General features: G+C 52.8%; 1 protein-coding gene across 2 annotated transcripts in view; it reads left to right on the plus strand.

Moving 5' to 3' along the window:
* Positions 1-26,629, plus strand: part of LOC144498723 (aldo-keto reductase family 1 member D1-like) — a 53,504-nt gene extending 26,875 nt beyond the window's left edge. For both annotated transcript variants that reach the window (XM_078220294.1, XM_078220295.1), the window contains 4 exons: positions 3,752-3,861; positions 21,316-21,481; positions 25,910-25,992; positions 26,436-26,629. In XM_078220294.1, the coding sequence (XP_078076420.1) occupies positions 3,752-3,861; positions 21,316-21,481; positions 25,910-25,992; positions 26,436-26,478 (402 nt within the window). In that variant the 3' untranslated portion in view covers positions 26,479-26,629. The remainder of the gene's footprint in view (positions 1-3,751; positions 3,862-21,315; positions 21,482-25,909; positions 25,993-26,435) is intronic.
* The last annotated feature ends 554 nt before the right edge of the window (positions 26,630-27,183 follow it).

Raw genomic sequence — 27,183 nt, forward strand, 5'->3', positions numbered from 1 at the left:
CTTTCACCCATCTCCTGTCTTGTCTGAAGATTCTATATCCCGGAATGTTGAGTAGCCAATCCTGCCCATCCCTCAACCATGTCTGTGTGATGGCTACTATACCACAATTCCACGTGTCAATCATTGTCTTTAACTCATCTGTTTTACCTGCAATACTCCCGACATTAAAGTAGAGGGCTACCCAGCCTTCAGGAGAACAGTGACCACGACACCGCTAACCCTGCTGGGTTAGTTTAAACATTTCCCAATAGCACTAGCAAAACATCCCGCAAAGATGTTAGTACCATTCTGGTCCAGATGTAGACCGTTCTGCTTGTACAGGTCCCATCTTCCCATCTGGCCCCAGTGATCCAAGAATCTAAAACCCTCCCTCCTGCACCAATTCTTAAGCCACACATTCATCTGCAATATTCTCCTGTTTGTGTGCGCATTAATACATGGCACTGGGAGTAATCCAGAGATAACAACTTAGGAGGTCCTGCTTTTTTAGTCTGCTATCTAGCCCCCTGAATTCTTGATGCAAGACCTCATCCCTCTTTCTATCTATGTGATTGGTGCCAATATGGACCGTGATCTCTGCCTCATCACCCTCTCCCTTCAGGATGTCCTGCTGCCATTCAATGACATCCCTGATCCTAGCACCAGGTTGGCAACACACCATCCTGGAGTCATGTTGGTGGCCACAATAGCATCTATCTTCTCCCCCAGAATCCCCTATTGCTATTGCCCTTCCTCTCCTCTTCACCTCCTGTACAGACAGGCTGCTTGTGGTGCCAGAAGCTGGGCTCTGTCTGCACTCCCTGGAGGAACCAGCACCCTCATCAGCCACCAAAATGGAATATTGATTTGCGAGCCAGACCCCAGAGGATTCCTGAACTACCTGCCTTTTTTCTTGAACTGCCTGGTGGTCATTCCCTTCCTTCCTCAGGTTCCTTCAGCTGCAGTGTAACCACCTCTTGAACATGCTATCCAGAATGCTCTGACTCATGGGTGCTCCACAGTGTCTCCAGCTATCACTCGAGCTCCGAAGCCCAAGCTTCCAGGAGCTGTAGCTGGACACACTTCCTGCACATGTGCTGGCTCCAGGCACTAGAAATGTGTCCTGCTTCCCACATGGAGGAGGAGCAAGCCATGGCTTCGAGCTCTTCTGCCATTTAAACCTTTTTAAGTTTAGTTTAAATTTTAGAAGACTAAAAGAAATAAATCAAATCATTCCCCACCTTTGCTTAAGCAATGACTTACAATTTAATGTAGGTTGGAAATACCCATCAGACTTACTCACCAATCAGCTGCTCCCAATGGAAAATAGCTTCACAGCAAAGGCAAGGACACTCTTCATAGAATCATAGAATCCCTACAGTGCAGAAAGAGGCCATTTGGCCCATCGAGCCTGCACTGACAACAATTCCATCCAAGCCGTATCCCACATGTATTTATTCTGTAAATCCCCCTGATACCAAGGGCAATTTAGCATGGCCAATTAACCTAACACACATCTTTGCCTGTGGGAGGAAACCACAGCACCCAAAGGAAACCCACACAGACAAAGGGGGAATGTACAAACTCCATACAGACAGTTACCCAAGGCCAGAATTGAACCCAGGTCCGTGGCACTGTGAGGCAGCAGTGCTAACCATTGTGCCACCATGTCTGCAAGGACATTCTTCCCTGACTGCTTCACAGCGATGGTATTTGCAAGGGCACTTTTCCCAGAATGCCTTCCATGAACTAATTTTCCAAACCACTTTTGCCGATTTAATTTGTTGAATTGGTATGACAATTAAAGTCTCCATGATTATTGTATTGTTTCTGTTATCAGCTCCATTCATTTCCTTATCAATGTTTGTCTATCAATATAGTTAATTTTAGGAGCCAGAAAACACCAGTGTTTTCTGCCCATTGTTATTTCTTATCACCACCCATACTAACTCCATTTCTGGATCTTCTGAGCCAAGATCCTTTCTCACTACTGTCCTTACACCATCCTTTATCATCAAGGCTAGTCCTGTTCCTTTTCCACTCTGCCTGCCTTTTCAAGATGCCAAGCATGCTTGAATATTTAATTCCCACCATGTAATCATGTCTCTGTATTGGATATTAGATCAAGCTCATTTATCTTAATTTGTGCAACTTAGATCACCTGTCTTTCACTTGTCACTTATATTCCCTTTTCTTTTCTAACCCCACTTCCGTTTGTGTCAATCGCTGGAAAATAAACATTTTGTGCCAATTACACTTGCAAATTTCCAACTATCTAATTTGTCACAGCAATTTTGCAAGGTCCTGATCTGTTCAACCACATCCATCCCTCTACCTTTCATGCCCCATTAAAACCATTACTATTTCTCACCCCAATCATTCCCCCAATAAAGTCCTCATCTTATCTCTTTGAAATAGAAGGGACATGGACTGAAACGGAAATGGCAGACAGCAAATCCTCCTTAAGCCTGTCAAAACTGCTTGCTATTCTAGGATAAACCCCAGCTTCTACTCTCCACCATCAATCAGCTTCTTAAACTCCTTCACCCTCATCCTCAACAAGTGCGAGGACTTCATCATTCTTTGTCACTAAGATCAAGACCATCCCATCAACTTTCCCTGATTCCCTCTTGTCCCCTAGCCCATTGGGCCAAATCTTAGAGTCATTGGGGGGAATTTTCCCATCCTGCCCGCCACGGGAATCGTAGCAGGTGGGACAGTACCATACACAGGTCCGTTGACCTTGGGCAGGATTTTCCGGTTTTGGAGTGATGCAGCCAGAAAATCCCGTCCTAAGTGTCAGACAGTTTTACAAAACAGCAAGAGGACCTTCAGCCCATCTTGTCTGTGCCAGCCATCAAGCACCTATCTATTCTAACCCCATTTTCCAGCCCTTGGTCCGTAGCCTCGTATGCTATGGCATTTCAAGTGCTCATCACAATGCTTCTTAAATGTTGTGGGGGTTCTGACATTTAACACCCTTTCGGGCAGTGAGTTCCAGATTCCCACCACCCTCTGGGTGAAAATGCTTATCTTCAAATCACTTCTAAATCTCCTGCCCCTTACTTTAATTATGTGCCCCCGGTTATTAAGGGCAACAGTTTCTTTCTACTGACTGTATCTATCATAATTTTGTACACCTCAGTCAGGTCCCACCCCTCAGCCTTCCCTGCTCTAAGGAAAACCCCAGCCTAACCAGCCTCTGTTCATTGCTGAAATGCCAAGGCAGCATCTTGGTGAATCCTCCAAGATTTACCTCTGTCCAAGAACTGTCCTCACAGCTTTTCTCTCATTTACCTCCCCTAATGCTCTTTCCAAGCTCACTGTGCCTATGAGATCCATCTCTTGCTCCTTTGACCCTATTCTCACCAAATTGTTGTCTGCCCAGTTTCCCATCCTGGTCCCTGTGTTAGCTGCTGCATGGTTAATGCTTTTCTCTCTTAAGATTCTGACCCCTTCCCTTTAAAACCAGCTGGCATCATATCTTGCAAAGATCCACTCTTCACCTCTCTGTCCATGCAAATCACCACACCATCCCATCGCTCCTGATTTCCAGACTACCCTCCCCCAGCCAATCCCAAGTTCCTTTGCCCATGAATTCTGATCAGTCTGTGACAGAGCTTGAATTCAAACCCTGATAGCTCTGGAGTGAGATTACTATCTACATGAAGCCAGATTGATAAATCCTGTATACTAGAATTTACACAGGAGGATGTAAGGCTGAGTAGATCTATGGCCACTGGTCCTTTATCTTTGGTCTTTTTCTGCTCAGGTCGAATGTCACCCATATTTTACTCAGCCCAAGTTAAAGGAATTTTGTGACTCCCATGGAATTGTCATTGTGGGCTACAGTCCTCTGGGAACCTGCCGGGACCCCATCTGGTAAGAAGCCCCCTTGGTCATCGCTCTGACAGTTGCACTCACTGTGTGTGAGGTGAGATGGTGGAGAGGGCTGGGAGGTGTGTTGTCTTGGTGCTAAGTGCTGGTTAGTCATTGTGGTTTACGTGCCGTAGTGATTGGAATCAATATCTTGGCAAAATAGGCTGAAAATCATCCCCCATTACTCTGCTGGGTAGAGTCCTTGACCAACAGCATTAGCTGCAAAGGTCTGGGCCCTGACAACATTCTGGAAATTAGACTGAAGTCTTGTGTTCCAGAATTAGACCCTAGCCAAGCTGTCCCAATACAGCTCAAACACTGGCATCTACCCAGCAATGTGGAAAATTGCCCAGATATGTTCGATACACAAAAGGCAGGGAAAATCCACCCGACCAATGACCACCCCATCAGTTTACTCCTGATCATCAGTAAAGTGATGGAATGTTGGCAGTGCTATCAAATGACACTGACTCAGCAATAACCTGCTCACCAACACTCAGTTTGAGTTCGCAAGGGCCACCCAGCTCGTGACCTCATTACAGCTTTCATTCAGAACTGAATTCAAGAGGTGAGGTCAGAGTGACTGCTCTTGACATCAAGGCAGCATTTGACTGAGAGCAACATCAACAAGCCCTAGAAAAAACTGGAGTCAGTGGGAATCAAGCAAAACTCTGCTGGCTGGAGTCATGGCTGGCCCAAAGGAAGATGGTTGTAGTAATTAAAGGTCAATCATGGCAGCTTGAGGACATCACTGCAGGAGTTCCTCAGGGAGATGTCCTAGCCCCAACCATCTTCAGCTGCTTCATCAGTGACCTCCCTTCCATCATTAGGTCAGAAGTGGGGAAGTTCACTGATTACTGCACAATGTTCAACACCATTCACAACTCCCCAGGTACTGAAGCAGGCCATGTCCGAATGCAGCAAGACTTAGACAATATCCAGGCTTGGGCTGACAAGTGGCAAGTACAATCACACCACACAAATGCCAATAAATGCCATCTCCAACAATAAAGAATTTAACCTTCCCCCCTTGACATTCAATTACATTACCAATGGCTGAATCCCCACTATCAACATCCTGAGGGTTATCCAGAAACTGAACTGGACTAGCCATTTAAATACTGTGGCTACCAGAGCAAGTCAAAGGCAAGGATTTCTGTGGAGAGTAACTCACCTCCTGACTCCCCAAAGCCTTTCCACCATCTCCAAGGCACAAGGCAGGAGTGTGACGGAATATTCTCCACTTGCCTAGATGAGTGCAGCTTCTCTAACACTCGAGAAACTTGACACCAAGCTTGATTAGCACCACATTCCACACCATAAATATTCATGACCTCCCCCACCAATAACAGACAGTGGCAGCCATATATACCATCTACAAGGTGCACTGCAGCAACTCACCAAGCCTCCTATGACAGCACTTCCAAGCCACGTAGAAGGACAAGAGCAGCAGATACTTGGGAACCCATCACCTGGAGGTTCATCCTCAAGTCACTCGCCATCTTGACTTGCAAATATGTCGCTGTTCCATCAGTGCCACGAGATCAAAATCCTGCACCTTAGGGACTGCAGCAGTTCAAGAAGTTGGCTCACCCACCCAACTTCTTAAAGGCAATTAGGGATGGGCAAAATATGCTGGCCTAGCCAGCAGTACCCACATCCCATGAACAAGGACACAATAATCAGTTGGAAAACCACAAGCCTCTCCACAGTTCAGCTACTCTCAACTCTCATTAGTAAGGTTAACATACTAATGCTCAACCTTTGACTACCGACTGGGCCACATTTTAGCAGTTTTCAAATCTCGTTCTGATGGACACTAAAGTTTATTTATTATTTATTAGCCACAAGTAAGGCTTACATTAACACTGCAATGAAGTTACTGTAAAATTCCCCTAGTTGCCTGTGATGACTTCAGCCAGGCTAATGAGGTTGGCTTGCGAGAGCATGAACTACCTGATGAGTCTGGCGCCCCTTCGCTTTGGGAGAGGAGTGCGGCAGGGCTGCCCCTTGTCCGGCCAACTGTATTCTAAATGCATGGAGCCATTCCTGCACCTCTTTCGGAAGAGGTTGCCGGGTTTGACTCTGCGCGGCCCGGACGTAGGGGTGGTCCTGTCTGCTTACGCTGATGTGCTCCTCATGTTCACGGACCCGGCTGACCTGTGGAGGATGCGAGAATGCCAGGCGGTGTACTCCACCGCGTCCTCCGCCAGGATCAACTGGGCCAAGTGCTCCGGACTCCTGGTCGGTCCGTGGGAGACGGACCCCCTTCCGGAGGAGCTCAGGCCTTTCACCTGGAGCAGGACCAACCTCCTCTACCTGGGGGTCCATCTCTGCCCAGCTGAGGAATCCTGGCCGGCGTACTGGCGGGAGTTGGAGGCCAAAGTCTCCGCCCGCCTGGGTCGCTGGACAGGACTGCTCCGAGTGCTGTCCTACAGGGCACGAGTTCTCATCATAAACCAGCTGGTCGCCTCCATGCTGTGGTACCGGCTGGTCACTTTGACCCCTCCCCCTGGCTTTGTCACCGATATGCAGAAAGCCCTCGTGCAGTTCTGCATCTCCCGATTGAGGAGGGCGGACAAGGTCTGGTGTGTTTCCGCACACAGGTAGCGACCTTCCGCCTCCAGACCCTGCAGCGATACCTTTACGTCGAGCCTCCTCCACGATGGCGTGCGACGGTGACGTATTTCTTCCGCCAGTTGCACGGCCTCAATTACGACGTGCAGCTCCTGCACATCAACCTGGGGCGTATTCCGACCTCCCTGCGGGAGTTGCCCATCTTTTACCAGGACCTCCTCACAGTCTGGAACACGGTCGCCTCGCGACGCAGCTCTCCCCCGTCAGGAGTAGTGGCTCTCGTGCGAGAGCCGCTGCTCAGGAATCCGCACCTCCAGCCTTACGACTTCAGGTGGCTGGCGGAGAGGAGGGCCGTGGACGCCGGGGTGACCAGGATCGGGGACGTGCTGGATGGCGGAGGAGCGGGCTGGATGAGCCCCCACGTGCTGGCTGAGCGCGCGGCCAAAGCCATCCAAGACCTTAGGACGGTCGTGCTCGGCCCCGAGTGCGCACGCGGTCTCGAGGCGGCGCAAGCGTGCGGTGGGATCCCGCCCAAGCGTTCCCCTGCTCGGACGGAATTTCACATTGGCCCAAAGCTTAGACCTCCCCCCCCCCCGGGTCAGGTGCCCACTGCGTGTGCCGCCTCGCGGAAATGTCCTCTGTGCCCTTTTCCACCGCGCGGAGGCGTTTCCTGTACGGGCTGCTGCTGCACACCTTTCACTACCGCGTCCTCGCCTGTTGCCCAGGCGGGTCTTGTTGCCGCCGGGCGGCGGAGGTCCCCAGTGGAGGTCCCTCTACGGAGGGATCTCCCCCAATTATCTCGGGGACCTGGGGTGGAGGGTGCTGCACGCAGCAGTGCCGTACAACCGTAGGTTTTTCCGGTACACGGGCTCCCGAGACTGCCCTTTCTGTGGCCTCGTGGAGTCCGTGGACCATGTCGACGTTCTGTGTTTTAGGCTGCACACCCTTTTTGGTTTCCTCAAACACCTTTTACTGATGTTTTGTTTGCACTTCAGTCCCACGCTCCTGATCTACGGGCACCTGGTGCGGAGAGGGGCGGGTCGGGATGCCGACCTCCTCGTGAACCTGCTCCTGGGCCTGGCGAGACGCGCCATCAATAGGTCCAGGCAGCGGGCGATCGACGGGGCCGTCCATCCCGACTGTCTGCCCCTCTACCGCGGCTACATTCGCGGCCAGGTGTCTCTGGAGAGGGAGCATGCGGTGTCCACGGGCGCGGTTGACGCCTTCCGCGACCGCTGGGCGCCGCAGGGGCTGGGGTGTATTATCGACCCCGATAATCACCTTTTGGTTTGACGTTTTAAGTTTCCTTTCGACTTTGATTTTGGTTCGGGCTGTTCCCCCCTTCCTTTTGGGGAGCCGCCCCTTTTACTTTGTCCCTAAGTTAATTTGAGTTCGTTTACTTGATTGGTGTCGAAAGAAATACCTGATGAGTTCTAATTGATGGTTAAATCAGGGAACATCATGCTCCCTATTTAAAGCCGGTGTGTCAGACTCCCAGCCTACATTCAGCAGGGAGCAACTGGAGAGCTGGCTGTTGGATGCAGACAGGGAAGACTATAGGTGCCATGAAGAAGGAAGAAAGAAGAAGCTGGGTGAAGAGTCTTTAAGCTTTCGTGAAGGATTCCACCTGGAAGGAGGACGGAAGGAACTAAGCGCAATCGCCCGCCCCGAAACATCCAGTCACTGGAAGGTGCTCTCTCCTTGAGAGCGGGAGAGTGTCATCTGCAGGACGGAGGAAAACACCAAACAAAGGGAAGAGATCACCAGAGGACTGAGTTGTTGGGCTGGTGCCCCATCCATCAAGGTCTGTGCCTGAGAGAAGGCAGAGGGGGAGGGGGGGGCCGGGTGGGGGCCAGGGGGGAGAACTCAGGAGGATTTCATTCCATCTACAAGGATTGGGGGTGAATATACCCCAGACTTTTCATTGTTTGGGCCCAAAGGGCCGAAGATTGAAAGTCCCCCCACCCACTGCTCTTGCCCCCAACACCGGCACACTCTCCTCCTCCTCCCACTCCTCTACAGACCTGGGACACCGACCCACCTCAGTGCCCTGTCCCTTGTCCTCCCTCCTGCTCCTCCATCCCCATCTCTCCCTCTCTGAACCAGGGAGAGAGAGCACCTGGATCCCCACCCTCCCTCATTCCTCCTCTGACACCTGGGCAGAGATATCCCACCACACCCACACTCCCTTCCCTCTCTACCCAAACACTCTCTGTGCCTGTCATAAAGTGGAGATGCATGCGTTGGACTGGGGTAAACACAGTAAGAAGTCTCACAACACCAGGTTAAAGTCCAACAGGTTTATTTGGTAGCACAAGCCACAAGCTTTCAGAGCGCTGCTCATTCGTCAGGTGAGTGGGAGTCGTGATCACAAACAGGGCATATAAAGACACAAACTCAATTTACAAAATAATGGTTGGAATGCAAGTCTTTACAGGTAATCAAGTCTGAAAGGTGCAGACAATGAGAGTGGAGAGAGGGTTAAGCACAGGTTAAAGAGATGTGTATTGTCTCCAGCCAGGACAGTTAGTGAGATTTTGCAAGCCTAGGCAAGTCGTGGGGATTACAGATAGTGCGACATGAACCCAAGATCCCGGTTGAGGCCATCACTTGACTTGACTAGACTTGATTACCTGTAAAGACTCGCTCCAGCCGGCAGATGTAACACCTCCTGGGGAGGGTAAAGGAAAAACCAAGGGGCGGGGCAGGAAGAAGAGGGGCAGAGTGTGAAGTGCAGCCCCTGCCAAGGGGATGCCCCTCAAGAAGAGGCACTACACCTCAGGGGAGGAGGAATCTGAGACCTGTGGGGCTCCCCACACCCCCTCCCCGAGCTTAGAGGTTGTGGCGCCTATGCCTCTCTCCACGTTTGTTCCATCCCCTGCCCTACCCCCAGCCGTCTTCGTGCCTCACCCCCAGGACTGGGGCAAGAGCGCAAAAAGGAAAGACAAAAGAAACAGGTGCTGCCACAGTCCTCCAGACGGGACTTCCTCAGGGCCGGGTGAGAGCGGGGCCCCCGTGGCTCTGTTCCACCCGGTGCAATTTAGCACCCCGGAGGAGTTCCTATTTAGCTTGCTGGAGGACTGCAGCAGCACCCCGTTGTTTGGGTCCTTGGGTGACGGTGGCGAGGAAGGCCCCCCCTCTCTGTCCCGACCTCTGATGCTGGGCGCCTCGGACCGGAGGACTCTCCGGAACTGTGGGGTGCCCAGGTGTCTGGGGCAGAGCGGGGGACTGGGTCACCGCCGCCCTTGGACCCACAAACCAGGGAGGAGCCCGGGGTGAGCCCCTCCTCCACCGATCCTGGGGGTGGGATCGGGGGGGAGTTAGGACTCGTTGGTGGCTCCGTGCCGTCCGCTGTACACCCTGCGGCGGGGGACTCGGAGTCGAAGGGCGACGGCCCCGAGGAGGTAAGCTGCTCGGTGGTGGGCCTGGGGACGATTTTGGAATCTGCCTGGAGCGAGGCAGGGGACTCCCTCGTGCCCCCCCCACTGAGTCGCCCCTCATCCCCTCTGGGGAACTCAGGGCCTTTACAAAAACCACTCCGTTCGCTCTGACAGCGTCCAGCTAGCCCTCGACTGTTGGTCGGACCTGGTGCTGCTTGTCTGGGTCCGCACAGGCCTGCTCGCAGGCCGCGCCGGCCCTGGATGAAAAAGGGCAGCGTCGGGTACAGGAATTCCTTGATAGGCTCATGGGGGAGTGGACTGGTGCATCTTGCGCCAGCGCTCCCCCGCACAATTAGAGTAAGTGGTGATGGTGGCACTAAGCTACTGACATGAAGGTGAATATAGCCATCCTCAATGTCAACGGCAGCAGTGAAGTTCCTGAACCTCTCGGTCCTCCGTGACGGGAAGTATGCGGTGTACTTCCTGCAAGAAACCTGTACCGTTCCGGGAGACGAAGCCCGATGGCTCCTGGAGTGGTGAGGGGGGGGGTCTACATGAGCCACCTCATGCTCGCTTCTAGCGGGGTGGCTATCTTGTTGGCCCCACACTTTCAGCCGGAGATCTTGGGGGTCAAGGGGCCGGTGCCAGGCCGGTTCCTGCACTTGACGGTCCGTGAGGGGGGCGTGGTCATTCACTTGCTGAACGTCTACGCCCCGACTGCCGGACCGCAGCAAATGACTTTCTACGAGAAAGTGTCCGCTCATCTCGACACCATCGCGGGGGGGAATGCATTATGCTCGGGGGGGATTTCAACTGTACCCTCGAGGCTCGGGACCACACCGGCCCCTGGCTGTGCACCCCGACGATGGTGAAGTTGCGGGACCTGCTCGGGACCCACGACTTGGTGGACGTCTGGAGACATCTCCATCCTGGCTCCAGAGCTTTCAGTTTCGTGAAGCCCGGAGGCGGAGCGTCCAGAATCGACCGCCTTCACATTTCGAGGGCGCACATGTCCGGCGTGCCGTCGGCCTCCATACGGCAGGTGCCGTGCACGGACCACCACCTGGTGTGGGCAGGGAGGGGGGTCCACGTACTGGCACTTCAACACCACGCTGCTGGACGACGAGCGCTTCCTGGACTCGTTCCGTCGATTCTGGGCCGGCTGGAGAAGGAAGCGGGGAGGCTTCCCCTCCTTGAGGCTCTGGTGGGATGTGGGAAAGACTCACATCCGTACTTTCTGTCAGGAGTACGCGAGGAGGTCGACAAGGAGGTGGAAATCCAGGCTCGAGGAGTTGGAGAAGGAGGTTTTTGACCTGGAGGCACACCTCAGTCAGCCCGACACGGACTGGCCCTGCGGCTGGAGTACAGGGAGAAGAAGGGCGTGCTGCGGGACTTGCAACTCGTCAGGTCATGTGGCGCCTATGTGAGGTGGACCTGGACCGCGGCTCCCCCTTCTTCTACTCGCTGGAAAAAGGGCGGGCTAACCGTCAGCAGCTCCTTACGCTGCTGGCCGACGACGGTTCCCCCGTCTCGGATTCGGAGGGCATCCGGGCCATTGCCCGGGACTATTACAGCTCGCTCTTCTCTCCGGATCCGTCCAGCGAGGATGCCCGCAGAGTTCTGTGGGAGGACCTTCCGCAGGTCAGCCCAGAGGGTGTCGGCAGGCTTGAGGCCAAAATCACCATGGCCGAGCTGACCGGTGCCGTCAACAGCCTCTAACGGGGCAAGGCCTCGAGGCTGGACGGGCTGACCGTGGAGTTCTTCAGGGCGCTCTGGGACGTCCTGGGGAACGACTATGCGGGGGTCCTGGGGGAGAGCATTGCTACCGGGGAGATGCCCCTTTCGTGGCGCAGGGCGATTATTGCCCTGCTGCCGAAGAAGGGGGATCTCAAGCTTTTAAAGAAGTTGTGCCCGGTCTCCCTCCTCAGCACGGATTATAAAATCTTTGCCAGGGCGATGGCTTCGCGCCTTGGGTCCGTGCTGGACCACATGATCCACCCTGACCAGTCCTACACGGTCCCGGGCCGATCGATTCACGATAATCTCCATTTGGTCCGGGACCTAATACACCATTCCCAGAGGGCTGGTCTGTCGAGCGCCTTCTTGTCACTCGATCAGGAGAAGGCGTTCGACAGGGTGGAGCACGAGTATTTGCTCAGAACTCTGCGGGCATTCGGGTTCGGGACGCAGTTTGTCGCCCGGATCCGATTACTGTACTCTGCCGCAGAGTGTCTGATTTAAGGTTAACGGGTCCCTGACGGCGCCCCTTCGCTTTGGGAGAGGAGTACGGCAGGGCTGCCCCAACTGCATTCTATATGCGTGGAGCCATTCCTGCGCCTCTTGCGGAGGAGGTTGTCGGGTTTGACTCTGCGCGGCCCGGACGTAGGGGTGGTCCTGTCTGCTTACGCCGATGTGCTCCTCGTGTTCACGGACCCGGCTGACCTGCAGAGGATGCGAGAGTGCCAGGCGGTGTACTCCGCTGTGTCCTCCGCCAGGATCGACTGGGCCAAGTGCTCCGGACTCCTGGTCGGTCCGTGGGAGATGGACCCCCTTCCGGAGGAGCTCAGGCCTTTCACCTGGAGCAGGACCAGCCTCCTCTACTTGGGAGTCCATCTCTGTCCAGCCAAGGAATCCTGGCCGGCGAAGTCTCCGCCCGCCTGGGTCGCTGGACAGGACTGCTCCGAGTGCTGTCCTACAGGGCGCGAGTTCTCATCATAAACCAGCTGGTCGCCTCCATGCTGTGGTACCGGCTGGTCACTTTGACCCCTCCCCCTGGCTTTGTCACCGATATGCAGAAAGCCCTCGTGCGGTTCTTCTGTGACAACCGACTGCACTGGGTCTCTGCCGAGGTTCTGCATCTCCCGATTGAGGAGGGCAGACAAGGTCTGGTGTGTCTTCATACACAGGTGGTGACCATCCGCCTCCAGACTCTGCAGACATACCTTTACGTCGAGCCTCCTCCACGATGGCGTGTCCTGGCGACATATTTCTTCCGCCAGTTGCACGACCTGAATTACGACGTGCAGCTCCTGCACATCAACCTGGGGCGTATTCCCACCTCCCTGCGGGAGTTGCCCATCTTTTACCAGGACCTCCTCACGGTCTGGAACGCGGTCGCCTCGCGACGCAGCTCTCCCCCGTCAGGAGTAGCGGCTCTCGTGCGAGAGCCGCTGCTCAGGAATCCGCACCTCCAGCCTTACGACTTCAGGTGGCTGGCGGAGAGGAGGGCCATGGATGGCGGGGTGACCAGGATCGGGGACGTGCTGGATGGCGGAGGAGCGGGCTGGATGAGCCCCCACGTGCTGGCTGAGCGCCCACGTGCTGGCTGAGCGCGCGGGGGTGGCCGTCCGGCGCGCGGCCAAAGCCATCCAAGACCTTAGGACGGTCGTGCTCGGCCCCGAGTGCGCACGCGGTCTCGAGGCGGCGCAGGCGTGCGGTGGGATCCTGCCCGAGCGTTCCCCTGCTCGGACGGAATTTCACATTGGCCCGAAGCCTAGACCTCCCCCCCGCCCCCAGGGTCAGGTGCCCCACTGCATGTGCCGCCTCGCGGAAATGTCCTCCGTGCCCTTTTCCACCGCACGGAGGCGTTTCCTGTACGGGCTGCAGCTGCACACCTTTCATTACCGCATCCTCGCCTTGGCGCGATACACCTTGGCGGGCCTTGTTACCGTCGGGTGGCAGACGTCCCTCTACGGAGGGATCTTCCCCAATTATCTTGAGGACCTGGGATGGAGGGTGCTGCACGCAGCAGTGCTGTAGAACCGTAGGTTTTTCTGGTTCCTGGGCTCCTGAGACTACCTTCTCTATGGCTTTCTACTGATGTTTTGTTTGCACTTCAGTCCCATGCTCCTAATCTATGGGCACCTGGTTCGGAGAGGGGCGGGTCGGGATGGCGACCTCCTCGTGAACCTGCTCCTGGGCCTGGCGAGATGCACCATCAATAGGTCCAGGCAGCGGGCGATCGACGGGGCCGTCCATCCCGACTGTCTGCCCCTCTACCGCGGCTACATTCGCGGCCAGGTGTCTCTGGAGAGGGCTTCTCCTTCCTCCTTCCTCTTCCCTCTCTGACACCAGGGAGAGAGCACCCTGACCCCCACCCTCCCTCATTCCTTCTCTGACACCTGGGCAGAGACACCCACACCCACACTCCCTTCCCTCTCTACCCACCCTCTCTCTCTTTGCGCCTGTTGTAAAGGCCAGAGGGGCCTCTCACTCATCCCTCCCTGCAGCCCCCCACCCCCGCGCCCCCCCCCCTCCCCCGCCCTCCCCCCGCACCATGGAAAAAGCAACCACCAATACGCCCTGCCGTGCATCTGGGCAGTCTCGGGGTGGGCGTAGCACCTGTTATTAAAACAAATGGTGACAATGACCCCGTTGCCAGTGGCAGGGCCCTCCAGGCCCACCTAATGCGGGTGTGACGGTGGCCAAAGTCCCCGCCACTCCCAAGGCCCTTTTCATCTCCTGATAAAACAGCTGGGTGTAACGTGCTACACCCACCCCGACATGACCATTGAGGCCTGCGTGAGGGCAATGGCTGGGGTTGTCGGCCCCTCAGCCATTGTCGCAGCCTCAAAGATGTACGGCAAGGCCGTATTCTTTCTGAAGGCCGAGCGGGTGGTCCACCTCGCCCTGGAAAAGGGGCTCACGGTGGGCGGGACGTTCTTGGCGGTGGACCCCTATAGGACATTCCACCCCCCCCCCTTCATCTCCGTGGAGCTCCTCCTCCCCCAGCTCCGTCTACTGGGGGAGGTCAGGTCCGGGGTGGCGCTGGTCCCGCTCGGCCTTCGGGACCCCGCCCTCCAGCACGTGTACTCCTTCCGGCGCCAGTTGTTCGTCCGCCTAGCCCGGGAGGAGTGCCTCGAGGGGGGGGGTTCAACATCCCCTTTCAGGGACCACATACCGGGTCTTCTGGTCCACGGACAGTGTGCGGTGCCAGGCCTATAAGGAGGCGGGGCATATTAAGAAGAACTGCCCCGCCTCCAAGGCCGCCAATTCGCACCCCAAGGCGGCCGCAGCTGGCACCGCAGCCCCCTCTTACCCCCCAACCAAGTACCACCTGGCCCCCTGCAAGGGGAGGCCACGCCGGCAGTGGCTACCACCTTGGCTGCCGGCCGAGGGGGGGGGAGTGGAGCCTCCGCGTAGCCAGAAGACCCTTGGAAAGAAGGGGGGGGGGGAACGGAACCCCGGCCCTCACTACCCCAGTCACCCTAGCAGCCGGCAACGGGAAAAAGACCCCCTCCGGCCTCCCTCCAACACCAGCTACCGGGCCCATGGGTGCCTCAGCATCTTGTGCTGGGCCTGGCGTCGCGGGTTCCCGAGTCCGGGCGTGGGGAGGTACGCCACCCCGAGCCAGCAGATGTAGCACCTCCCGGGGAGGGAAAAGGAAAAACCAAGGGGTGGGGCAGGAAGGAGAGGGGCAGAGTGCGAGATGCATCCCCTGCCAAGGGGTTGCCCCTCAAGAAGAGGCACTACACCTCAGGGGAGGGGGTATCTGAGACCTGTGGGGCTCCCCACACTCCCTCCCCTAGCTTAGAGGTTGTGGCGCCTACGCCCCTCTCCAGGATGGGGGCAAGCGCGCGAAAAGGAAAGACAAAAGAAACGACGGGGGGGTCTACATGAGCCACCTCATGCTCGCTTCCAGCGGGGTGGCTATCTTGTTGGCCCCGAATTTTCAGCTGGAGATCTTGGGGGTCAAGGAGCCGGTGCCAGGCCGGTTGCTGCACTTGACGGTCCGTGAGGGGGGCGTGGTCATTCACTTCCTGAACGTCTACGCCCCGGGCGGCAGACTGCAGCAAACGACTTTCTACGAGAAAGTGTCCGCTCATCTCGACACCATCGCTGGGGGCGAATGCATCATCCTCGGGGGGGATTTCAACTGCACCCTCGAGGCACGGGACCGCACCGGCCCCTGGCAGTGGTGAAGTTGCGGGACCTGCTCGGGATCCACGACTTGGTGGGCATCTGGAGACATCTCCATCCTGGCTCCAGCGCCTTCACTTTCGTAAAGCCTGGAGGCGGAACATCCAGAATCCAACTGCTTTTTCACTTCGAGGGCGCACGTGTCCGGCGTCCCGTCGGCCTCCATGCGGCAGGTGTGGGCGGAGTTTGCTCCGTCTCGCGTCTGGGGGTGGGGGGGGTGGGGGCGGGGGGGGGGGGGGGGCGGGGGGGGTCCACGTACTGGCACTTCAACACCACACTGCTGGAGGATGAGTGCTTCCTGGACTTGTTTCGTCGATTCTGGGCCAGCTGGAGAAGGAAGCGGGGAGGCTTCCCCTCCTTGAGGCTATGGTGGGATGTGGGAAAGACTCACGTCTGGACCTTCTGTCAGGAGTACGCGAGGGGGTCGACGAGGAGGCGGAAATCCAGGCTCGAGGAGTTGGAGAAGGAGGTTTTTGACCTGGAGGCACGTCTCAGTCAGCCCGACGTGAACCGGCCCTGCGGCTGGAGTACAGGGAGAAGAAGGGCACGCCGCGGGATCTGGAACTGGTCAGGTCCCATCGCGCGTACGTGAGGTCGCGGCTCCAGTTTCAGGTGGACCTGGACCGCGGCTCCCCCTTCTTCTGCTCACTGGAAAAAGGACGGGCTAACCGTCAGCATCTCCTTATGCTGCTGGCCGACAATGGTTCCCCCATCTCGGATCCGGAGGGCATGCGGGCCATTGCCCGGAACTATTATACCACCCTCTTCTCTCCGAATCCGTCCAGCGAGGATGCCCGCAGAGTTTTGTGGGAGGACCCGCCTCCGATCAGCCCAGAGAGCGTCGGCAGGCTTGAGGCCAACATCACGATGGCCGAGCTGACTGGCGACCTCAACAGCCTGCAATGGGGCAAGGCCCCGAGGCTGGACGGGCTGACCGTGGAGTTCTTCAGGGCGCTCTGGGATATCCTGGGAAAGACTATGCGGGGGTCCTGGGGGAGAGCATTGCCACCGGGGAGATGCCCCTTTCGTGGCGCAGGGCAATTAGTGCCCTGCTGCCGAAGAGGGGGGTTCTCCGCTGTCTTAAAACTGGCGCCCGGTCTCCCTCCTCAGCACGGACTATAAGATCTTTGCCAGGGCGATGGCTTCACACCTTGGAGGATCCACCCTGACCAGTCCTACATGGCCCCGGGCCGTTCGATACATGATAATTTACATCTGGTCCGGGACCTGATCCACCATTCCCAGAGGGCTGGCCTGTCGAGCGCCTTCTTATCACTTGATCAGGAGAAGGCGTTCGACAGGGTGGAGCACGAGTATTTGCTCGGGACTCTGCGGACATTCGGGTTCGGGACACATTTTGTCGCCCGGATCCGATTACTCTACTCTGCCGCAGAGTGTCTGATTAAGGTTAACGGGTCCCTGACGGCGCCCCTTCGCTTCGGGAGAGGGGTACGGCAGGGCTGCCCCTTGTCCGGCCAACTGTATTCTATATGCGTGGAGCCATTCCTGCGCCTCTTGCGGAGGAGGTTGTCGGGTCTGGCTCTGCACGGCCCGGACGTAGGGGTGGTCCTGTCAGTTTATTCCGATGACGTGCTCCTCACATTCACAGACCCGGCTGACCTGTGGAGGATGCGAGAATGCCAGGCGGTGTACTCCACCGCGTCCTCCGCCAGGATCAACTGGGCCAAGTGCTCCAGACCCCTGGTCTGTCCGTGAGAAACGGACCACCTTCTGAAGTAGCTCAGGCCTTTCACCTGGAGCAGGACCTACCTCCTCTACCTGGGGGTCCATCTCTGCCCAGCCGAGGAATCCTGGCCGGCGAAGTGGCAGGAGCTGGAGGCCAAAGTCTCCGCCCGCCTGGGTCGCTGGACAGGACTGCTCCGAGTGCTGTCCTACAGGGCGCGAGTTCTCGTCATAAACCAGCTGGTCGCCTCCATGCTGTGGTACCGGCTGGTCACTTTGACCCCTCCCCCTGGCTTTGTCACCGATATGCAGAAAGCCCTCATGCGGTTCTTCTGTGACAACCGACTGCACTGGGCCTCTGCCGAGGTTCTGCATCTCCCGATTGAGGAGGGCGGTCAAGGTCTGATGTGTCTCCGTACACAGATAGCGACCTTCCGCCTCCAGACCCTGCAGAGATACCTTTGCGTCGAGCCTCCTCCACAATGGTGTGCCCTGGGTGATGTATTTCTTCCGCCAGTTGCACTGCCTGAATTATGACGTGCAGCTCCTGCACATCAACCTGGGGTGTATTCCGACTTCCTTGCAGGAGTTGCCCGTCTTTTACAAGGACCTCCTTACGGTCTGGAACGCGGTCATCTCACGATGCAGCTCTCCCCCGTCAGGAGTAGCGACGCTCGTATGAGAGCCGCTGCTCAGGAATTCGCTCCTCCAGCTGTACAACTTCAGGTGGCTGGCGGAGAGGAGGGCTGTGGACGGCGGGGTGGCCAGGATCGGGGACGTGCTGGATGGCGGAGGAGCGGGCTGGTGCTGGCTGAGCGCCGCGGGGGTGGCGCGGCCAAAGCCATCCAAGACCTTAGGACGGTCGTGCTCAGCCGCAAGTGCACATGCGGTCTCAAGGTGGTGCAGGCGTGTGGTGGGATCCCGCCCGAGCATTCCCCTGCTGGGACGGAATTCCACATTGGCCCGAAGCCTAGACCCCCCCCACCCCGGGTCAGGTGCCCCACTGCGTGTGCCACCTCACAAATGTCCTCCATGCCTTTTTCCACCGCGCGGAGGCGTTTCCTGTACGGGCTGCTGCTGCACACCTTTCACTACCGCGTCCTCGCCTGTCGCCCGGACTCACCTTGGCGGGCCTTGTTGCCGCCGGGCGGCGGAGGTCCCCAGTGGAGGTCCCTCTACGGAGAGATTTCCCCCAATTATCTTGGGGACCTGGGGTGGAGGGTGTTGCACGCAGCAATTCTGCACAACCGTAGGTTCTTTAGGTTCACGGGCTCCCAAGCTTGCCCCTTCTGTGGCCTTGTGGAGTCCGTGGACCATGTCTATGTTTTGTGTTTTAGATTGCACTCCCTTTTTGTTTACTTGAAAAACCTTTTACTGATGTTTTGTTTACACTTCAGTCCCACGCTCCTGATCTACAGGCACCTGGTGCGGAGAGGGGTGGGTCGGGATGGCGACCTTCTCGTGAACCTGCTCCTGGGCCTGGCGAGGCGAGCCATTAATAGGCCCAGGCAGCGGGCGATCGACGGGTAGTCCATCCCGACTGTCTGCCCCTCTACCGCGGCTACATTCGCGGCCAGGTGTCCCTGGAGAGGGAGCATGCGGTGTCCACGGGTGCACTTGCTGCCTTCCGCGACCGCTGGGCGCCGCAGGGGCTGGGGTGTATTATCGACCCCGATAATCACCTTTTGGTTTGACGTTTTAAGTTTCCTTTCGACTTTGTTTTTGGTTCGGGCTGTTCCCCCTTCCTTTTGGGGAGCTGCCCCTTTTACTTTGTCCCTAAGTTAATTTGAGTTCGTTTACTTGATTGGTATCAAAAGAAATACCTGATGAGTCTTAATTGATCATTAATGCAAAGCCGGTGTGTCAGACTCCCAGCCTGCATTCAGCAGGAAGCAACTGGAGAGTTGGCTGTGGACAGATGTATGCTGTAAATAAAGTAACTTGGTGATGGGACTTTCGCCTCCATGGAGTTATTACATCACCACACTCCGGCGCCTGTTCAGGTCAACGTACCTAACCAGCACATCTTTCAGACTGTGGGAGGAAACTGGAGCACACGGGGAAATCCATGTAGACACGGGGGGAACCTGCAAACTCCACACAAACGTTGACCCAAGCCGGGAATTGAACCAGGTCCCTGGCACTGAGGCAGCAGTGTTAGCCACTGTGCCTCCCCCCTTTGGCCATGATTTAGCAGCCTGGCTAGCTGGGTGAAAATCCCACAATGGCTGCTAAATCTTGCGACTGGCCAAAATCAGGATTGCATTGGTGAGATTTCTGAACACAATCTTCCCAACCAGCCAGAGTCACACCCAGGAGGATGCAAGACTGAATAGGATATATCATAATATATTTAAATATCATCAGCAGTATTGACGCTGCTTCTTCTGCCCTTCCCCTCTCCCACTTGTGTGATGTCATACTGCACAAATCACTACTGGTTTCCAAAAACCAGTCATAATAACCACACCAAGGGGCGCACAGGTAAATATAGCCCCAGATGGTGAGGGACATGCCCGGGCACTGAACCCTGGCACAGTGCCAGCGGGCTAAATTTATTTCTAATGCTGATTGGAGCACCCCTTAAAGACGGCACCCCAATCTCTTTGGAGCCAGCTTTGCCAGCTCTGTCAGGCCTTGTCCCGCCCGAATAAAACAAATCCCCAATTCTCTGAGCACTGATTGCCGGAGAATCTGGAGTGAAAACTCGGCAGTGCAGCTGGAGAGATACATGCTGGTTTTCAGTCTGAACCTGATACTGACAAATTTTAGGAAATTTCCACCCTATGGGTGGAATCTTGTGAAGGTTGATGGGGGTCTCGGCTATCAGCTGGAGAGCCATTTAAGAGACATCCACTGCCTCTTTTCAGAAAAGCCCTGGCATTCTTGTATCACTCAGGCACTTATCAGGCCAGCAGTGAACCTTTCCATGGGATCCAGGATCCTTGAGGTTCACATTCCACCCATTGAGATGAGATGTTAAACTGAGGCCCTCGCTTCCCTCTCAAGTAAATAAGATCCCATAGCACGAACATGAAGACAAAAATGGGACTTCTCCCAACAGCAAAAAGACAGCTCCTCACAACCTTCTCAGGGATAATTAAGGATGATGGGTAAGAAATGCTGGTCCAGCCAGCGACGCCCATATCCTGTGAAAGAATGAAAAACAATTACCTGTTCATTTATCTCATTGTGTTTGTGGGATCTTACTGTGTACAAATTGTTTATTTCCTACATCACAACAGTGACATCAACACATTTCAAAAATACTGAATTATTTGTAAATCATTACATCCTTGGGCTGTCAAGGATATCAGAATCACAGATTAGGGCAGAATTTTCTGGACCTTCCGGCTGGTGGGATCTGCTGGGTGCCGCCAATGGTGATTCCCCCTGTGGCAAGTTCCCTGGACCACACCAAAACCTGTAAACGTTGATGGCATTGGAAGATCCTGCCACCAGCCAGCGGAAAACTAGCTGCTGGGCAGGCTGGAAAATCCCGCCCATCAATGTCTTTCTGTTGGTCACACAATCATATTTTTGTTGGAGCTCCAAACACAACAGCGTGAATAAATCAATGTCACTGCTGAGTTGTACACACAGTAAGAAGTTTAACAACACCAGGTTAAAGTCCAACAGGTTTATTTGGTAGCAAAAGCCACACAAGCCACACAAGTTGTACACACACAGAGAAACAGAAAGCTGAATTCTTACTTTGTTCGTCATTGACTAACCACAATCACTATCCAGGCTTATAGGCTGGACAATGATAGTGGGCTGAGGTAGCAGAGGGGAAGCTAGGGAACTGCACACAGGAAAAGTGACACTCTTCCAGATATCAGGAAATTGGATGAGGATTATTTTTGGCCACCAACATAATGCTTGTCTATGCCTACAGGGTGAATACCAAGATCCCCGCTTTGTTGGATGACCCGCTCTTAAACTCGGTGGCAGCGAAGTACAAGAAGACAAGTGCCCAGGTTGCTCTGCGTTTCCAAGTTCAGAGGAACATAGTCATCATTCCAAAAAGCTTTAACCAAGAGCGCATTAAACAGAACTTTGAGGTATGGTTTTGCTTCTTTCTTTTACACTGAACTCAAATTTTATTTAATTGGATTTTACATTGCGATATAACTACAGTACAGGTTGATGTTTGACTGGTCCGTAATGTTGTTCGTCTCCAAGCGAGCCTCCTTCCAGGCACCTTCATCTCACCCATTCAGAGTACCTTTACCCCTTTCTTTCTCATCTACTGGTCTAAAGCTTCTCTTAAATGCATCTGTACAAATCACCTCAACTATTTCTTATTTCTGTGTTGATAACCAAATTGGTGGGGCTTTCCTGAATTGTTTAATATCAAACATTATTATTAGTAAATCTTGCTGAAAAATGACACATTATTGTGAAGCATATTCACACATTGAGCCTTTTTTAACTGAACAAAATAGATGACAGCCATTCCCTGGTTCATTTCCAAGGGAAATGCCTCGATCAATCAAATTCAACCTCTCTGGTTTTAATTTGAACAAGCTTGGTAATCGACTGTCAATTATTAGTTAACTGGTGCATTCTCCATGGCAAGATGTTGACCAATCAAAGTCAACTTGCCAACCAATCAGCACTCTCTTCTCAAGCTGTAATAATTGTTGTTCCCTTTACAATTTGTTATTCTTACGGATTGTCCTGAAGAGTGCAAAATGAAAAGTTTTGACAGTGTGTGTCTTTTTTCAGCAATTATCAAGTTCTTCACAACTAAAGCATTATTAGTAACTATTTTTATGGCCCCTAGTTTTGGAATCTTGTCCACAAAGAATCTGTTCTATATCCATCCTAGAGCCTTTCTAGAGAACATGGTGGAACAGTTGTTTGCATTTGCTGCCTCACAGCACCAGGGATCCGGATTCAATTCTGGCCATGGGTGACTGTGCGGAGTTTGCGTGTTCTCCCTGTGTGTATGTGGGTTTCCTCCGGTGCGCCAGTTTCCTCCCACACTCCAACGAGATGCAGGTTAGATGGATTGGCCACGCTAAATTGTTTCTTAGTATCCAAAGGTTAGGTTAGGTGGATTAGCCGTGGTAAATGCATGGGGTTATGGTGATGGGAAGGGTGGGCTTGGGTAGGATGCTCTTTCGGAGAGTCGGTGCAGACTCAATAGGGATTCAAGCTTGTTATTCAATGGGACCACAGCCAATTTGCAACTTAACTTCCTACGTTTGTCCCACATTCCTAATATTCTGTTAAATTCACATTATCAAAATCAATTTTAATTTTAACAATTGACTGAACATCTATTACCATTTACTGAAGAGAGTTCCAAACCTCTTCCATCCTATGCGTGAATAGTGTTTCTGAAGTTCATGCATGATGTTCTGATGTTAATTCGTTGACAATGTGCTCTAGTGCTGAACTCTCAAATTAATAAAAATAGTTCTTCCTATCCAACTTAACTGTCTCCCATTGTAGCTTGAAAACATTGATCAAATCCAAAGATGTGCGAGTTAGGTTGATTGACCATGCGTCAGGGGGATTAGTAGAGTAAATGCGTGGGGTTATGGGAATAGAGCCTGGGTGGGATTGTGGTTAGTACAGGCTCGATGGGCTGAATGGCCTCCTGCTGTACTGTAGGGATTTGATGATTCTATGAAATTGAACCCTAATTTATTTAATTTCTCTTCAGATCTGAACACCTGGAGACCAGGGGCGGGATTTTCCCATCCCGCCCGCCATGGGAATCATAGGGGACTGGGGTGGGGTGGGGGGGGGGGGTGGTGACAGACCAGACAGATAGGAAGATCTTGCCCAGGGAGAGGCCCTGGGCAAGATACTCTGTTAGAGAGTCGGTACTAACTAGATGGGCTGAATGGGATCCATCTGAACTGAAAGGATTCTGTGGGATTCTTCTATGGAAAATGTATAAAATTCTAAGAGGGCTGGGCAGACTGAATGCAGGAATGTTGTTTCCTCTGGCTGTTAAGGTCTAGAACAAGCAGTCCCTCTCAAGATACAGCTTAGGCTATTTAGGACAGAGATGAGGAAAAACTTCTTCATTCAGAAGATGGCAAACCTTTGGAACTCTACCACAGAAGCTGTGGAGGCTAAGTCACTGAATATGGTTAAGAAGTGTAGGAGCTTTCCATGCAGCTATGTATTACGCTGGCTTTCATGTGAGAGATTTCTCTTTACTAATTACAGCTCTGCAAATACAAAGAACTCACGGAAATAGTAATTCTGGTTGAAGACTACTTTATTGCCCAGGCCTGGTTCACGTGGAGGAGAATGATTTGGTGCAGCCCAAATTATTCTAAACTGCTTTGTTATCAGTACTACAATTATATATCTTTCAAAGATTATTTGCCCGCATACTCTGCTCACCCTAACCAGACGTGAACCAATCATTTTAGTATGAATCATTTACCTTGGCCAATAACATTCTACTCTCTTGCAGCATGAGAATACATAGGTCCGTAGAGTCCGAAGGTTCTTACCCACTCTCTCCTAACAACCTCAAATATGTAGGTCCGTAGAGTCCAAAGGTTCTTTTCCCACTGTCTACTTAGCAACCCCTTATTGGGAAAATTGTATTACTCTATTCATTCCGTGTGGGAAGCTTGTACTTTCTAAAGCCCACACTGATAAGGGAGTTCTTTCTGCTTCACTCAGTAGCTGTATTGTTTTCAAGGAGTGTGGTTCTTCTTGCTTAGCTGCATCCCATCATGCCCTAGCGTGTCATTAGCCAAGGTGTATGCCTTTAATACAGAATATAAAATTAAATGTTTAAATTCTCTAACAGTGGTTATATATGTTTCGATGCCATCTGAACCTTTGTAACTCCAGGTACTTTGTATTTTTCTATACTATATTCACTGTAAATTAGTTTATCTTGATCTATTTGTCTTTTTAGTCCCAGTTATCCTAAGCCCCTCTAATAAGAAGGAAAGAGATATATTTCTAGACTTTAAAGGTGTGAAGGGGAGTGCAGGAGTATGTTGTTGAGATAGCGCATCAGTCACGATCAAGTGAAATGGTGAAGCAGGCTCGAAGGGCCGAACAGCCTACTCCTAGTTTCTATGTTTCTCTGTCCCAACACAGATCACAATGACTGGATTGTGCCCCCCCTGGATTGTGCCTCCCCCTGCCGGGGGAGTAGTGGAAGCAGATACGGTAGTGACTTTTAAGGGGCGTCTTGACAAATACATGAATAAGATGGGAATAGAGGGATATGGTCCCCGGTAGGGTAGGAAGTTTTAGTTAAGTCGGGCAGCTTAGTCGGTGCAGGCTTGGGGGGCCGAAGGGCCTGTTCCTGTGCTGTAATTTTCTTTGTTCTTTGTTCTTTGTCATTGTAATGACTTCAACAAGGCCCATGAGCTTTCTGATTGACATAACGATCAGCTGCCCAATCAGGGAGTCTCACCAGTATATAAATATGGGAGTGTCAAGTCCACTGGCACTCCTGATTCTGACTTTGTACGTGAAGCTCTCTTAGAAGTGGAATTGAGTTGTAAACAAAGGGAATCTGGTGAAGGCCCACCAGCCTCTGAGGAGTAATTTCAGTCCTTTTCCTAACAGGTAGCGAATACATTGCATCAGGGTAGGATTGGTTCCCGGCCAATGACCTTCTCTATCTCACCTGGATTCCCCTTACACTTATCTGTCATATTCATGTGCTCTGAAGCCGGATTTCTCTGCAAGGTGTGGAGGACACTATCTGGATAATGCTCCCTCTCTATTATTGGGTTGAAGTATCTCCGACTCACACTACAGCTCAGTGACTCTGTGTCAGAAAGATTCAAGATGGAGATGTCACTGTAGATCATTTCACTGTCCATTATCTCCCACACATTGCAGTCCAGACATGGAATGCACTGTCTGGAATTGTGGTGGGGCAGATTCAATCGAGGAATTCAAGAGGATATTTGCTGATTAGTTGGATTGAAACAATATGCAGGGGAAAAAGGAGATTGGCACTAAGTCATGATGTTCAGTTGGAAACTTGGTGCAGATGCAATGGGCCAAATGGCCTCTTTCTGCACTGTAACAATCCTGTGATTCAGCCATATTGTCATCAAGGTCTTTTTATATCCTTGTTTTTAGTTTACTGTGAGTTCTATTTTCTTTTTTACACTCCAGCTTGAATTAAGTAGACTAAAAAAATTGTTCCTGCTTCAAACTTTCACTATGAATATTGAAGGTGAAGAAAGCAGCACATAATGTACCGCACTCCCACTTGCTCCAAATTCCTGACTTTTTCACTCTGTTAATGCTTCAATCGTCCCCCCATCCCCCACTCTTTTACCTTAAACACCTTGACCACATCGCCTCTCAGTCTGAGTTGCATAAGGAATGTGATCCACCGTCAGGTCAGGTTGAAAACTCCTTAAGGTTAGGAACAATGTGAGAAGTTGCAGCACATTCAGAAACTATTAACCAATATAAATCTGGATTTATTTCTTGTCCTCCTCACTGCCTCGATTTTCATTTCTCTCATTTCTTAGATTTTTGACTTTTCTTTGACAAATGAAGAAATGAAACTGATCAATGCTCTCAACAGGAATGAACGATATGTGGAACTTCTGATGTAAGTTTCTCACCTGTGAAACCATTGTCCAGAATGTTATCTTCACACTGAATACAGCCTCAATTGTTTAAAAATCAAATCATTCTTACCATTCAACCCCACACAATCCTGATGGATCGGCAAAGAGATGCTCCATTTGCTGTGATTCTGATCAATCTAGGTTGATTTCATCTGAGCCCAGTCCTAAACCCACCCTCCAACAACACTTTCCACTCGCACTCATTGGATAACCATCAGCAGTAGGATGATGTTACCTCTACCTCCTCCATTGTCACTGAGGCCAACTGGCCCATCTTTATTGCCATTCAGCTGGGACTGACAAACTCATCCAATCAGAACTGTGGCTCAGTTGCACATTCTGTGCCAATGGTGAAGCTCAGTCTGACCATGGTTGTCCATTGCTGCCTTAGTCTAACCCATCACTCTCTGTTCCATTGCTATAGGTGGAAAGATCACCCCGAATATCCTTTCAATGATGAGTACTGAACTGGGCTGTCTGCTCAGAGAACTGTAAGGATGGAGACGTCCTGAAGGATTCCTGAATGAAGCCTGATGGAAGTTAATTGAGGTTGGCGCTCAAGACAATGTGCAAATACTTTCAATGGAGACAAATCATTGAAAATAAAAAAGAAAGTCTATCATATTATATTTGTCCAGCTTGATCACATCCAGAACTAAGAGTGTTTGATAGTTAACAGTGGGAATGCAATAACTCTTCAGGAAATAGATTTCAAAAGCACTTTCTGATTGGATAGACTATTTCTCTGTACTTATTACTGCTGATTAGTTCCCAAGAGTTTAGTTTAGCTCCTGATCATTGGTCACTTCTCAGCTGCAATGCATGAGGAAATTGAGCATTATTCTTCTGTCCTCGCCATAGATAGAATCATTATAGGATCCCTACAGTGCAGAAGGAGGCCATTTGGCCCATCAAGTCTGCACCAACAACAATCCTACCCAGGCCCTATCCTACAATCCCACATATTTACCTCGCTAATCTCTCTAACCGACACATCCTGGGACACTAAGGGACAATTTAGCATGGCCAGTCAACCCATCCCACACATCTTTGGACCATGGGAGGAAAGCAGAGCACCCAGAGGAAACCCATGCAAACATGGGTAGAATGTGCAAACTCCACACAGACAGTGACCCAAGCAGGGAATTGAACCCGGGTCCTTGGCACTGTGA

The sequence above is a fragment of the Mustelus asterias genome, chromosome 9 (assembly GCF_964213995.1).
Source record: "Mustelus asterias chromosome 9, sMusAst1.hap1.1, whole genome shotgun sequence".
In the NCBI taxonomy this organism is placed as follows: domain Eukaryota; kingdom Metazoa; phylum Chordata; class Chondrichthyes; order Carcharhiniformes; family Triakidae; genus Mustelus; species Mustelus asterias.